This window comes from Schistocerca nitens, chromosome 7 (assembly GCF_023898315.1).
Source record: "Schistocerca nitens isolate TAMUIC-IGC-003100 chromosome 7, iqSchNite1.1, whole genome shotgun sequence".
Lineage (NCBI taxonomy): Eukaryota > Metazoa > Arthropoda > Insecta > Orthoptera > Acrididae > Schistocerca > Schistocerca nitens.
The window spans coordinates 82,124,325-82,140,703 of NC_064620.1; the positions used below are offsets into that span (position 1 = coordinate 82,124,325).

Sequence of the window (16,379 nt, forward strand, 5' to 3'; positions counted from 1 at the left end):
TAACGGTAAACTTCTCCATGAAGTACAACGTTTCATTTTTGCATCTGCCAGTGTTATGGAATCTCGCGCTTACTAAACGAACTTTCCTCTTCTTTGGAGCTTCTGTATATCCTCTCCTAATTTTATGTAGTAAGAGTCTCAGGTTGCCGAGAAATAGTCTAGAATCTACCAACGAGAGTTCTGTAAATCGATTCGTTCGTAAGTGCTGCATGATTCCTTAGAATTTTTCGAATAAATTTTAGCCTGAGCATCGCTTTTCCTACACTTTTTATCAGCGCTCCAAGAAAAGGGCACTCCAATAAAACATTAGTTAAAACGTACAGTAATGGGCCCAAAGAGGTTGGCCACAACCTTAATAGCGTGTTTGTACTCCTTTGGAACTCTATACACCAGATATTATGCATGGAATGGATCATACATGTATTCGCAGATATGCGTATCTATTTATCAGCTGACATGTCACGCAATTCCTGTAAATTACGGGCAGGTGGACTTTAGGCGCGAAGCTCACGCCCGATGCGTTGCACGTGTGTTCCATGGGGTTCAGATCCGGCGAATTTGTTTCCACCAAGGCCTCAATGTGTGGTTCTTCAGTACCACGTTCATGAAAACAGTGCAGCACGATTCTGGCAATGGGGTACCGACAGTTATCATACTGGAAGATGCCAACGTTGCCCGAGAAGACATCAAGCATGAAGGATGCAGGTGGTACGCAATAATGTTCACGTAGTCCAAAACTGTCTAGGTATCTTTCATTACCACCGCAGATCCCATCGAAGGTCAAGTAATTGTACCCCACAGCTTAATACTGCTCCCACCGGCCTGCGTCCACATGAATAACGTCGGGATTACAGTGTACACGGACAATCCTATCAACCTCATATGATAAGGAACATGATTCGTCAGACCAGGCGATAAGTTTCCATTGAACCACGTATAAATTCGATGATCCCGTGTCGACTGCAGTCGTAATTCACGATGTCGTTGGGTCAACGTGGGAACACCGAGTAGCAGGTGGGCGTGGGGAGGGGGGGGGGGCGTCTGCTGTAGATTTTTGTGATCAACCGTGCTCACTCTGAGCAGTGTGCTCCAAAACATTTGGACTGTGCTCAGTTGCCAAATCGCTGCCTTTCCCGCTTTGCAGAGCGTGGCCTCACCGTCCTTCAACCACTCGCCGTAGATTCTGACGACAGTAGCGCGGGAACAGTGGAGCAGTTTCGCTGTTTTCGAGATGTTCGTCTCTGGGCGTCGGCCAATAACAATGAGCCCTTCGATAAAGTCGCTTATCTCAATTTATTTCCTAACTTCAGCTCGTATATTTGCCGCAATAATTCCCAGTCGCTCTGCTTCGCTTATACGAGGTGATTCGGGTGCCCATATCGATGTTATTTTATGCAGCCGGCAGTGCTATAACTCACCTTCATAAACCACGTATGAGCTTTTCGTATTCTATCGCTCGCTACGCCCAAATTGTTAGTCATACAGAAAAAAATGAAGGGCACCTTTCTATAGGAAATTCAATATATATTAAATTTGTACCAGGATATGTTTCCACTAGATGTAGTAGTTTTCCAGTCATTCAAGATAAACGTACAAAAGTGGCCTCTAAACACGCCGTCACTCCCACACTCAGCCCCCACTGGTAGGGAATTCTGACGTGTTTTTCATGCCACTCCCTCCTACCATTAGAAATACTTACTACAGCACGAATTACACTCCTGGAAATTGAAATAAGAACACCGTGAATTCATTGTCCCAGCAAGGGGAAACTTTATTGACACATTCCTGGGGTCAGATACATCACATGATCACACTGACAGAACCACAGGCACATAGACACAGGCAACAGAGCATGCACAATGTCGGCACTAGTACAGTGTATATCCACCTTTCGCAGCAATGCAGGCTGCTATTCTCCCATGGAGACGATCGTAGAGATGCTGGATGTAGTCCTGTGGAACGGCTTGCCATGCCATTTCCACCTGGCGCCTCAGTTGGACCAGCGTTCGTGCTGGACGTGCAGTCCGCGTGAGACGACGCTTCATCCAGTCCCAAACATGCTCAATGGGGGACAGATCCGGAGATCTTGCTGGCCAGGGTAGTTGACTTACACCTTCTAGAGCACGATGGGTGGCACGGGATACATGCGGACGTGCATTGTCCTGTTGGAACAGCAAGTTCCCTTGCCGGTCTAGGAATGGTAGAACGATGGGTTCGATGACGGTTTGGATGTACCGTGCACTATTCCGTGTCCCCTCGACGATCACCAGTGGTGTACGGCCAGTGTAGGAGATCGCTCCCCACACCATGATGCCGGGTGTTGGCCCTGTGTGCCTCGGTCGTATGCAGTCCTGATTGTGGCGCTCACCTGCACGGCGCCAAACACGCATACGACCATCATTGGCACCAAGGCAGAAGCGACTCTCATCGCTGAAGACGACACGTCTCCATTCGTCCCTCCATTCACGCCTGTCGCGACACCACTGGAGGTGGGCTGCACGATGTTGGGGCGTGAGCGGAAGACGGCCTAACGGTGTGCGGGACCGTAGCCCAGCTTCATGGAGACGGTTGCGAATGGTCCTCGCCGATACCCCAGGAGCAACAGTGTCCCTAATTTGCTGGGAAGTGGCGGTGCGGTCCCCTACGGCACTGCATAGGATCCTACGGTCTTGGCGTGCATCCGTGCGTCGCTGCGGTCCGGTCCCAGGTCGACGGGCACGTGCACCTTCCGCCGACCACTGGCGACAACATCGATGTACTGTGGAGACCTCACGCCCCACGTGTTGAGCAATTCGGCGGTACGTCCACCCGGCCTCCCGCATGCCCACTATACGCCCTCGCTCAAAGTCCGTCAACTGCACATACGGTTCACGTCCACGCTGTCGCGGCATGCTACCAGTGTTAAAGACTGCGATGGAGCTCCGTATGCCACGGCAAACTGGCTGACACTGACGGCGGCGGTGCACAAATGCTGCGCAGCTAGCGCCATTCGACGGCCAACACCGCGGTTCCTGGTGTGTCCGCTGTGCCGTGCGTGTGATCATTGCTTGTACAGCCCTCTCGCAGTGTCCGGAGCAAGTATGGTGGGTCTGACACACCGGTGTCAATGTGTTCTTTTTTCCATTTCCAGGAGTGTATTTTCCACCTTTTTTATTTTCATTTGCTGGCCTTATTACACTACCAGCTTAGTCGAGCACTTACATGTTGCAAAACTGACGTTTGTGTAAATTTTACCCAACAATTTAGTTAATTTAAAAGAGTAAAATAAACAATTGAGATCTTTGTACTCGTCATGCCACCTCACTACGAAACTGTCAGCGTGACGGACTGTCAATCCTATGGGCCCGGGTTCGATTCCCGGCTAGGTCGGGGATTTTCTTCGCTCAGGGACTGTGTATTGTGTTGTCCTACTCATCCTCATTTCATCTCCATTGACGCGCAGGTCACCGAAGTGGCGTCAACTCGAAAGACCTGCACCAGGCGAACGGTCTACCCGACGGGAGGCCCTAGCCACACAGCATTTCATTTTCACTACGAAACTGCTTGTAAGGCTTTGTCAATGTAATTTGTTACAGTGTAAATTTTACAAAATTTTTGCATTAAAATCATTACCATCTCGGTCACGTTTAAATTAGCAATCTTACCGAGGAGCCGAATATTCTCGTGGCGTAATAGGCCAATCAACAGAGACCGAAAAACGTCGGATATCGGGAACAGTCTGGATAGTCAAAAATATTTGTATAATGGCTGGAGGGAGTGCTGCGAAAAACATAGCAGGAATCCTGACTGCTGAGGGAAGAGTGCTGGGAGGAGATGCGTTTGAAGGTCCCTTTTCACGTTTTTCCTGAGTAACTCGAAAACTACGGCTTCTAGCGGTAACAGTACAAAGTTTAACTACATAAAATTTCCTTCAGAAAGGTCAGGCTCATTTTTTTCTGTAGGACTACGCTTAGCTGGCGAGAGGATGGGACAATCTCGCGGGTGGTTTGTGAGGGTCAGAGGGTCAGGTATAATGTTGCGGGTTGCTTAAAGTGACAACAGTAGGGGCAGCTGAATATTTCTTTACCGTTACCGCTGAATCTTTCGTTACTGCGTGACGTGGCCACAGCGGCGTCAGGCCTTCAACCTCGCGTTGTGCCGTGGTGTAACGTTTTGGCACATGAGAGACAGTGTTTTATTCCACTCACGACATGAACATGAAAACGTGGCGCATGTAAGAACGTCCTCTTCAGTCCACGCATCCAGCCAGCTACACGTTACTTCTCTATTGTTCTTTAAGTGCAAATCTTCGACACTGCATCATGTGTCCAGTACGGTGGACGTTTTAGCCGTCGTTTTTCTTCAAATGTTCAAATGTGTGTTAATTCCTAAGGGACAAAACTGCTGAGGTCATCGGTCCCTAGACTTACACACTACTTAATCAAACTTATGCTAAGGACAACACACACACCCATGCCCGAGGGAGGACTCGAAACTCCGGTGGGAGCGGCCGCGCAATCCGTGACATGGCGCCTCTAACCGCGTGGCCACTCCGGGCGGCCCTTTTTTTCTTCAGTGATATTTAGTTTCTGCTGTTGGCTACACTGAGATGTTCTGCTCAATGCGTCATGGCGGCACGAAGAAGTGGCCTGTAAGAGTCTTCTTCCATTTCGTTGACTTGGCGACAGTGAACTTGTGGGCTTAGTACAGAGAGAATCAGCTGGCACTAGGTCCTAGCAAGAAATCAATCATGGATCTATTGTATTTTAAGATTTATATTGGTGAATCCCTGGGTTCAACTGCAATTGCAACACGACAGGACATTTACTCCGCAGGTTCTGAATCTGAATCTCATGAAGCAGCTCTTAGGAGACGCGCAAAGATAATTTTGGTTGCAGACAGAGCTGTTAGGAAAAGTGAGAGCAGACACGTGCGTCTCTGCCCGATTAGAGACAAAAATAAATGGATGAGATGCCGAAACGAGGACAAGGACTGCGAAGCTAATACTAGGTTCATATACTCAGAAAGTTAAGTATATCTGTGTGCTACTAGTCAGAGAAAATGTTTCTTTGACTTCCACATCTAAAAAGTGATTGCGAAGTACTAACAGAATTTGCGAAATATTGATGATTGGATCATGCTTTTCTTGTGGCATATTTCTGTAATAGCCTCTAACTAATGTATCTAAATGTTTACACAGATACTGAAAAACATAAATTTGTGTTGTTACTTCAAAATGGCTCTGAGCACTATGGGACTTAACTTCTGAGGTCATCAGTCCCCTGGAACTTAGAACTACTGAAACCTAACTAACCTAAGGGCATTACACACATCCATGCTCGAGGCAGGATTCGAACCTGCGACCGTAGTGGTCGTTGGTACTTCCATGGCAATATATCAGGAATGGTCGCTTTTAGGCACAGTGACCAGCCAGCTGGACATAAAACAGTCTCCATTCGTATAAGGAGAGACAAAACATTACCATTACATTGCTGATTTATGACATCCATATGACACACCCTCATCAAAAGATAATTGAAATGATAGAAAAATTTTACTTTGGTTTGAAGAGCATATACAAGTATTTTACTTTATAAAAGCTATGTTGTGTTCTCTCAAGAATGGTACTTTGTTACATCAGGCTGCCAATACGCCAGGATTTCACCGACGAACACAATACTCGCAACTTATAGTACAGAGGATGATGCAGTTGGAGGGACGAATCTCATCCACGTTACAATTAGTCACGAGATGAGGTTCCAGCTTGGTGACAGAGACGCTCATTCGTAAATACTTCGGTGGCCGAAATTACGTACTATAATACGTCAGACAGCGACATATATGATCACCAAGACGACTAATGTTGGTCATAAACGTAAACTCCTATTTCCGCACTACTCTTTTTTTTATTTCAGGGAATACTGAAAATGACAGCATACAAAGAAAATATCGTTCATCCCATTCTGTTGCTGTTATTACTCTGTCAAGGGATGTGCTTCTAGATCGTTAACTCACGCCGTCTTCATGACGAGCGTCAGATCAACTAGAACGCAGGATTACTGCACAGGTGCCACATAAACATGCACTACCCATAGAGGGATATCCTCTGTTATTTTTTGAATTCCTGGGCACATCCTGTATCCGATTGTTATCAGAGAAGGGATCTTACCTAACGTGGGAATATTTAGATGGCCCTGTAGTCGTATCCAAACACGATTACAGGAGCGAATTCTAATAGTTGACGTTGTTCTTCGGCACTCCGTTCTTACGTATATGACTTTGAAGTTGTGACCACATACAACTGAAATAGTACAACATACAGAGTGTAACAAAACTGACAAACTTCGTGGCCTTGTTGCCTGATTTTTGAGGAACAGATTGAGGACAGCAACCTACGCTCGAGGTTTCTCCTGCATCTAGGCCACCACTCCGACAATTAATATAAATTTGTGTGCTGCTGTCTTTGCGATCAGGGGTCTATAATGTTGTTGTTATAAGAGTGGGCGCACTCGACGTCACCTAACGGCGTGAATGCTGCCACGCCCATTCTGAGGAGTTCCGCTTTCGGTTGGTCAGCGTAAAATCTCACGTTTAGCGCCTGGGGGTACCTATCAGCAGGTGTTAGCCCATATTTCTTTGACGCTCTGTTGCATGCTTAGATGACTTTTACGGACATAGGTTTCTAATTTCAGTTTTGTTTCCCAATATTTCTTGCACAAACTCACAAAGCTTGTCGATATCAGTGCGAAGGCATTCACGACCAGTGCCAGTTTCAATGAAACCCTTCTGGGTTTTAAGCAGTATCATAAGGAAACAACAAAAACCGACGTTTCGGCCGTCTCTACTACCATCTTCTTTAGAGATACTGAAGAACAATCAGTAGCTCTGAAGAGAACCTCTGGAAAAACGGTCGAATCCTCAGTGTTTTGTTTTAGGGTTTCACTGTTTCGTGGCACAACACTTCAAGGAGTTTCGTTCAAATTAGTCGGTACTGTTTTGTTAGATCTTCAATACGGGGTGGAGGAAAAGATCCCGTGAGTAAAGTCACAGTAAGGTGTCGAATGTCGAACTGAGAAAATTTTTCCGTACAGTCATGGGTCAGACGTGCAACACAGTGGATCTACAACCATGAAGCAACAGCTAATCAGCGATTAGCGTGTGTAATTTTGTGGCTAAAACTAAAGTGACACAGCTAATGGCAGTTATATTAAAGAGCGCTACTAATTAAATTGGTTGAAGCTAATAGTTTGAGCTGAAAAGTCAAAGCTAGGACAAAATTTAAAAAAAGGCTATCAACAGATAATTACGCTAGACGAGAATTTTCTGTGATCTTCACTGGGGAAAGCTTGTCTACGCTAAAAGTACCCGAGCGCAATTATTTTTTGAGATAATAAGCTATACAACGGAACCACCTCTGCAGTAAGCTGGGCAACACGTAGCGCTGTAAAATGCAACGTTATTAAAAATGGAACGCAAAGGTCTCATGTTTTAATTTGCATTAATCTGCGGAGAGCACGAATGATTTTCTGTTCTAACAACTGTAGTTACAGCTTGGTCGGACAAAGCAACACTGATAGACAAACTAAATACGTTCATTTATTGGACAAATTGATGTACTTTCGTCTCCCTTTTTCTGTCGTTTTATGCCGTAAATATAACCAGAGTCGATGTCCTCCTTCCTGCTCTGATCTTATCAAGCTGCACTCCTGCCCCCTCTATCATGTAGAATTTGAATCAGTACTCTATTACTGTAAAATCACTTTTCACCACTAGATTGTTTTTGTTTTCTTTACCGATTTGTTGTTTTGTGGTCTTCAGTCCAAAGACTGGTTTGATGCAGCTCCCCATGGTACTCTATCCTGTGTAAGTCTCTTCATCTCAGAGCAACAGCTGCAACTTACATTCCACAGAATGTGCATATTGTATTCATCTCTCCCTCTACGGCTTTAACACCTACCCCCCCCCCCCCCCCTTCCCCCAAGTTTCCCTCCAGTACTAAATTCGTGATCCCTTGATGCCTCAGAAAGTGTCCTATCAATTGGTCCCTTCGTTTTGTCAGGTTGTACCACAAGTTTCTCTTCTCCCCAATTCTAATCAGTACCTCCTCATTAGTTACGTGATCTACCATCTCTGCCAGGCACTTAATGTGATTTGCAGATTATCCACGTAAGTGTAGATCTAGAAATTCTTAGCATTCTTTTTTAGCATCACATTTCTAGAGCTTCTATTTTCTTCTTGTCTAAACTGTTTATGGACCATGTCTCACTTCCATACATGGTTACAATCCATACAAATACTTTCAGAAAGGACTTCCTGACACTTAAAATCTATACTCGATGTTAACAAATTTCTCTTCTACAAAAACGCTTTTCTTGGCATTGTCATTATACATTTTATATCCTCTCTACTTCGATCATTATCAGTTATTTAGCTTCCCAAATAGCAAAAGTCATTTACTACTTTAACTGTCCCATTTCCTAATCTAATTTCCTGAGCATCACCTGATTCAATTCAACTACATTCCACTATCGTCGTTTTGCTTTTGCTGATGTTTATATTATACCCTCCCTTCAAAATACTGTACATTCCGTTAAACTGGTCTTCCAAGTCCTTTTTCTGTCTGTTACAGACTTATAGTATTATTGGTAAACCTCAGAGTTTTGATATCTGTACAAAATGAAAATAGCAGAGGTCCATGTGTAGACCCCTGTGGTACACCGCGCCTACCTACTAACTACTTGCTATCTGAACAACTGCGCACTGACTCACCCGGCTGCGGCGGCGGCTGCGTACGAGTCGTAGAGGTTGTAGAGCTGCGGCGCGGGGGCGGGACTGACGGCGGGGTCCACAACATCGGGCTGCGCTTCCGCCTCCGACCCGTCGCGGGACAGCAGCGGCAGCACGGGCCGAGAGCGTGCCGGTCGCAGTCGGCTCAGGATGGAGCCGCCACTGCGCAGGGCTGTCCACACATAGCGCCAGGACACACCATCACAAATACATCATCATTATCACCACCCCACATATCAGTACAACCAACTGCATGTTCTCTGGATCACAAGTGCCAGCTCTTGCTGAGTAGCGCAACGAGTCAGATGTAATATTTATGGTATACCTTCTCACAGTGGAAGCATAAGCCCAGTGTTGATACGTTTTATTCGTCTTGATCACAGTTGTACTACATACTTAGAAGAAACAAACGCTGCTCTATGTGCGATGAGCAAGCGTTTTCGAGAAAACGAAGTTCAAAATGTTACGAGTTAGATGAGCGCCATACGAGATCACCACCTGTCTAACAGGGGTATTAGTGCAACCAGCTATGGTAGAAGACTGACAAGTCTGTGTATACTCCATTTCTTTCATCATCAGTTAGTTTGAAGGCTAAATAGCAATTCTCATCTACTGATATCATCTCATTTCCTAATATAACTTCCCCAGAAACAACTCACTTAATTCGACTGCACTCCATTACATTTTTCCTTATCTTGGTAGACGGAACGTTAAATTCTATGTTCCTTTATTTTTCCATATTGTTGAGAATCGTCTTAGAACCCTTCTTTAAAACATTTACTAAGCTGATCAGGTCCTTTGACGTCACTGATGTCATTTTCTATTCTTCTCATCCTCCACTAAATACTTGTATCACGACAGCTAATCATGTATTTTGTTAAAGAGACAATAATAATAACAATAATAGTGAAAGTCGATATATTCGTGTCACGGTGTAATAGAGGGACTAAGTAATTGTGGTGAAACAAATACGTTTTAGGGATAGATTCATGTGCTTTTCCAATTAAATTTTGAATACTTCGTCCATAAAAGACAACATTATGAGGGCAGCGACTCTGGATAAAAACAGATTAAACAGATTCTGAGTCAGTCACTTGGTTATTTTTCCACTGCGAGTTTCCATGGTTCACAGCATTATCTTGAGGTGGAGAACTGTTTATTTACGTAACTAGTGTTGGTGAAAGTTACAGACGTCAAAAAATGGTTCAAATGGCTCTGAGCACTATTGGACTCAACTGCTGTGGTCATTAGTCCCCTAGAACTTAGAACTACTTAAACCTAACTAACCTAAGGACATCACACACATCCATGCCCGAGGCAGGATTCGAACCTGCGACCGTAGCAGTCGCACGGTTCCGGACTCCGCGCCTAGAACCGCGAGACCACCGCGGCCGGCTACAGACGTCCTCTCACAGTAGCTGTAAAAAGATGTGTTTACTCTTCACCAACATCGGTTATGTAAATATACAATCCTCCACCATAAGATGATGGCGTGTACCATCGGAACGCGTAGTAGCAAAATAAACAAGTGACTGAAGCAGAAACTGGTTTGTTTGTGAATTAACTTTTAACAGGCTACATTTTGTAACGATACACGAATTAACCACTGTGTAAATTCTTAAAGATAAACTTTCCTGTGTTAGTACCGTGGGCATCTTTTTCGGCCTATTAGTTTTTCAGGTGCTCGTACCACCTACCGCAAGTAGTAAGGGACACAAACATTGATGTGTGTAGACAACCACGACCAAGAAAAGCTAGTAAACTATGGTCTGTCACCCAAGTTATTTTATTTGTTTGCCTGTAAACTATGTGGAAATCTATGTTACATATACGATTCCATGCTCTGCTGGAGTACTCGCTATTCGCCATAAACAAATCGCATTGCAAAATCGGTATGATGAAAGTTGGGGGTGTAAATGTTGTAAAAAACTGTATTTTTAATGGAGCATTTGCTTACTTTGGGAGGCAGTACCCCACGGCAATACTCTTGTAAAACAGAGGACAGCTGTACGTAATGCAGTTTGTAGGCTACTCTACTAAAAACGGGGCTGACAGGTGTAGCGTAGATAGTCTTTGTTAACGCAGATTGCAACACAGAGGAAATAAGTATTATACACAAGTGCTATACCGAAAATGGGGAAACACATTTTTCTCAACTAAGAACCTTGTCACAGTGATATACCATGCAAAGAAATTCTGTATCGAGATGGATAATACCTAAGGGAACCAGCATGTCGAGCAGACTTACACTGTTCCCTATTAAAGATTTATTTCTGCAATTTGTCTATAAGGACACACGAAAGTTTGCGGGCGTAGAAGGACACATTCCAGAAAATCAAGACTGAGAAAAAATGATAAACTATATTCTGTCTGTCTATAGTTTTAATTCCCTTCCTGTAAAGGACATGGAAACAGTTAATTCAGGCTCCAATTCAGACACTATAATATTATATAGCATAATATAGTATAATATTAAATAGTATATACAGTATTATGTAGTATAGTATCATTTATTATTGTGTTATAGTATTATACAAATGTTATATTAAAGCTGGGGAAACATATTTCTTAATTCAAGACCTTGTTAAAGTCGTATAACATATACGAAATTATAAAAATATGTAGAGAGGAAATAGGTATCATTCACACAAAAATTCTCCATCGAGATGGATAATGCCTAAAGGAACCAGTATATCAAGGATATTTGAACCACTCCTGAGTACAGATTTCGTTCTGCATTTTGACTACTGCAGACGTAAATAAGGAGTCACTAATGTTAATTGGTGTAGAGGCACACCTTCCAGATGATTAAGACCAAGAAAAGGCCTTAAACTGTGTTCTGTCTGAGTATAGTTTCTATATTTTCTACCTGTAAACTACATGGAGGTTGTTAATACAAACTAAAACAAACACCGTACATGTATTTAACATAAGCATTACACGTTAAAGTTGGAGAATCGTATTTTTGAAATCTTTGACACTGTTCTTCACAATACAGACTTACACCATACCCTGCTAAAGAAATTAACCCCTAGCTACAGTTTGTGTGCCATGTGTACAAAAACGAAAACTAGAATTGGTAAAGATTGAATTAAAAAATACAAAAAGCGGAAAAAGCTGGAATATATGGCGATAAACTTACCACAAAGGAGGAATATAAACAGTTACTGGAAAAAGAAGCTGTTGCAGGTATGCAGACAAAGCTTACATACTACTTTAAACACAATGTAAGGGAAAATCTAGATATGTGTGGGGTTTACAAAATATGAGTGTTTAATGTAAATACTGATGGAAAGTGATCAGGCACAGAAATCTATTGATCAATGGATGTTCACTGTATTAAAGCACGCACAAAGAAAATTTTTATAAATGTCCAATATCATTTGGATCAGCTTAAGAGGGATTGTTACATTGCTTCTAATTGCGGTAGGCAGGAGGTTGTGCATCTTGTACACAGGGGTCTCTTGCATAATTAAAAACAGATGGAGTAACTACATTTAATAGGCATTTGATTGTGAAAGTTATAATCTTAAAGTTTCATACAATAATTCCACAGGAATGTGGGGTAGATGAGCTGCCAACATAAACCCAGGAGGAGGTCTAATGTTTTAACAATATTGTAATGAAGGGAATAAGAGGAATGATTAACACTAACAAATGCTTTTTGCTAGAAGAATTTTATTTATTTATTTATTGTTCCGTGGGACCACATTTAGGAGAAGTCTCCATGGTCATTGAACGAGTCAATACATGAAAATATAACACGATTTTAGAAACAGATAAAATGAAATATAAGAAACATATTTAGGCGACAAGTCGTTAGTTTAAATAAAGAAAATCAAGAATGTAACACTGGAATTTGCTTAATTTTTTAGCTCTTCCAGGAGCTCCTCGACAGAATAGAAGGAGTGAGCCATGAGGAAACTCTTCAGTTTAGACTTAAAAGTGTTTGGGCTACTGCTAAGATTTTTGAGTTCTTGTGGTAGCTTATTGAAAATGGATGCAGCAGAATACTGCACTCCGTTCTGCACAAGAGTCAAGGAAGTGCATTCCACATGCAGATTTGATTTCTGCCTAGTATTAACTGAGTGAAAGCTGCTAACTCTTGGGAATAAGCTAATATTGCTAACAACAAACGACATTAAAGAAAATACATATTGTGAGGGCAATGTCAAAATTCCCAGACTATTGAATAGGGGTCGACAAGAGGTTTTCGAACTTACACCATACATAGCTCGAACAGCCCGTTTTTGAGCCAAAAATACCCTTTTTGAATCAGAAGAATTACCCCAAAATATAATACCATATGACATAAGCGTATGAAAATATGCGAAGTATACTACTTTTCGTGTTGAAATGTCACTTATTTCAGATACTGTTCTAATGGTAAATAAAGCGGCATTTAGTTTCTGAACAAGATCCTGAACATGGGCTTTCCACAACAGCTTACTATCTATCTGTACGCCTAGGAACTTGAACTGTTCCGTCTCGCTTATAACATGCCCATTCTGTCTGATTAAAATGTCAGTTCTTGTTGAATTGTGAGTTAGAAACTGTAAAAACTGAGTCTTACTGTGATTTAGCATCAAATTATTTTCCACAAGCCACGAACTTATATCATGAACTACATTATTTGATAATGTTTCAATATTATACACAAGATCCTTCACTACCAAGGTGGTGTCATCAGCAAACAGAAATATTTTTGAATCACCTGTAATACTAGAAGGCATATCATTTATATAAACAAAAAACAGCAGTGGCCCCAGCACCGACCCCTGGGGAACGCCCATTTAACAGTGCCCCATTGGGACTGAACATCATTACCACTCTCAATATTGCGGAGGATTACCTTCTGCTTTCTGTTCTTAAAGTAGGAGGCGAACCAATTGTAAGCTACTCCCCTTACTCCATAATGTTCCAACTTCTGCAGTAATATTTTGTGGTCAACACAGTCAAAAGCCTTCGTTAAATCAAAGAAAACACCTAACGTTCGCAACCTTTTATTTAATCCGTCCAAAACCTCACAGAGAAAAGAGACTATAGAATTTTCAGTTGTTAAGCCATTTCTAAAACCAAACTGTACATTTGACAGCAAAATATGTGAATTTAAATGCTGCAGTAACATTGTATATACAACCCTCTCGATAACTTTAGCAAACACCGATGGCATAGAAATAGGTCTATAATTGTCAACATTATCCCTGTCTCCCTTTTTATAAAGTGGCTTCACTACCGAGTACTTTAATCGGTCAGGAAACCGACCACTCCTAAAGGAAAAGTTACAGATATGGCTAAGTACTGAGCTAATATACGTGGAACAATACTTCAGTATTCTGCTAGATACCCCGTCATATCCATGAGAGTTCTTGGTCTTTAGTGATTTAATTATTAACTCAATCTCCCTCTTGTCAGTATCATGGAGGAGCATTTCAGATAACAGTCTCGGAACACTTTTTTCTAAGAGCGCTATATGATTCCCTGTTGGGACTAGGTTTCTATTTAGTTCACCTGCTGTATTCAGAAAATGATTATTAGGTACTGTACATATATGCGACTTATCAGTAACACGGACATCCCCACTACGCACTGATTCTATATTCTCGACCTGTCTCTGCAGACCAGCCACTTCCTTTAAGACTGACCATATGGTTTTAATTTTATCCTGAGACTTAGCTATTCTATCTGCATACCACATACTTTTTGCCTTCCTAATAACTTTTTTAAGCACCTTACAATACTGTTTGTAATGGGCTGCTGCATTTAGATTTTGACTGTTTCTAACGTTTTGATATAATTGCCGCTTTGTTCTACAAGATATTCTTATCCCATTAGTCAGCCACCCAGGCTGCCTGTTTGTGCTAGTACCCTGTTTTGAACGTTCTAACGGAAAGCAACTTTCAAAGAGCACGAGAAAAGTCTTGAGGAAAGCATTATATTTATCGTCTACTGTATCAGCACTATAAACATCTTGCCACTCTTGTTCCTTGATAAGGTTTACAAAAGTCTGTACAGCAACTGGATCAGCTTTCCTAAAAAGTTGGTAACTATATTTAACATGTGTTGCAGCACAAAAATCTTTTAGACTTAAAATTTGTGCATCATGATCTGAAAGGCCATTCACCTTTTTGCTAACAGAATGCCCTTCTAATAATGACGAATGAACAAAAATATTGTCTATGGTTGTTCTACTGTTCCCTTGCACTCTCGTTGGAAAGAATACGGTTTGCATAAGATTATATGAATTAAGGAGGTCTACCAGCATCCTTTTCCTTGCACAATCACTTATACAATTAATATTGAAGTCACCACATATAACTAACTTTTTGTATTTCCTATAAAGTGAACCAAGAACCTCCTCTAGCTTTAGCAAAAATGTTGTGAAATCGGAGTCTGGGGATCTATAAATAACAACAGTAAGAAGTTTAGCTCCACTAAATTTAACCACACCTGCACAACATTCAAACACCTTTTCAGTGCAGTACTTTGAAACATCAATTGACTCAAATGGGATACCGTTTTTCACATACATGGCTACTCCCCCACACAGCAAAGAGCTCCTAGAAAAGCTGCCAGCCAACCTGTATCCTGGTAAAGGAAGCCTCTGAATTATCTCCTTATTTAAGAAGTGTTCAGATATACCAATATTTTCAGAGTCAACATCTATAACCAGTTCACTAACTTTATCTCTAATACCTTGTATATTTTGATGAAATATACTAATTCCCTCATTAATCGGATACCCAAGCTTTGTAGAAAGTGGTTTCTGTGTTAGAGAGACTTCCCTTAAGCAGGAATACCTATCAGCTGACTTCAATCTAAAAAAGGTACAGCTCTAACACCCACAACTACCGGAATTTTCCCATGAGTGATCCCACCACCCCCACCTATGCTGTCACCTATAAGTTTTGCCAACCTCCCCTTCCCATACCTGTTGAGGTGCAGGCCATGTCTAGTGAAACCCGTCCTGCTGACAGACTCCACCGACACCACTGAAATGTGACTCATGCCTTCTGTCATCAGCGCACCCCCAAGTCTCATGTTATTACGCCTGACGGCTGTATTAAGATGAGGCCGATAGAGACGCTGAAACAGTTCCATGTAATGCACATTCGTGTTGCCAGTCTGAGTGGCTATCTTTTTCAGGTCACCATCTATGTCATACTCCCCATCCCTATCAATACTATTACCAGCCCCACCCACAATCACTACCTGATCCTCTTTAGTAAAATCCCTACATAGCCCCCCTATGTTAAAAGTCACCTGAGCCAATCCTGCATTAGGCTTCACAATGCTGGTGACCTGGTACTCACTCCCCAAAACTTCCTGCAACTGCTGGCCTACACCCAATAGTCAAAGCCATAAAAGAGATATTTAATACGAACAAATTAGATACATATTTGAATTTTTAGAATATATCTGCATTGCATTTGTCCAATTACAGTTTGGATAAAGAGTTAGAAGATTTCGATGGAGATTTAAATTATAATTTAAAGATTAAGCTCTGTGTTATTGGAATTACACTAAGGCAACATACAGAAACAGTTGTCTTCTGAGTTTAAGTGTAAATACATAAATTAACTAACTTTTGACACCCAGATATTTGCTTTTTT

The 16,379-nt window shown here is 42.1% G+C and overlaps 1 protein-coding gene across 1 annotated transcript in view; it reads right to left on the bottom strand.

Annotated features, from left to right (window-relative positions):
• LOC126195480 (KH domain-containing, RNA-binding, signal transduction-associated protein 2-like) overlaps positions 1-16,379 on the bottom strand; it is a 380,097-nt gene that overhangs the window by 30,464 nt on the left and 333,254 nt on the right. The window contains exon 7 of the mRNA XM_049934110.1: positions 8,749-8,938. Coding sequence (XP_049790067.1) covers positions 8,749-8,938 — 190 coding nt within the window. The remainder of the gene's footprint in view (positions 1-8,748; positions 8,939-16,379) is intronic.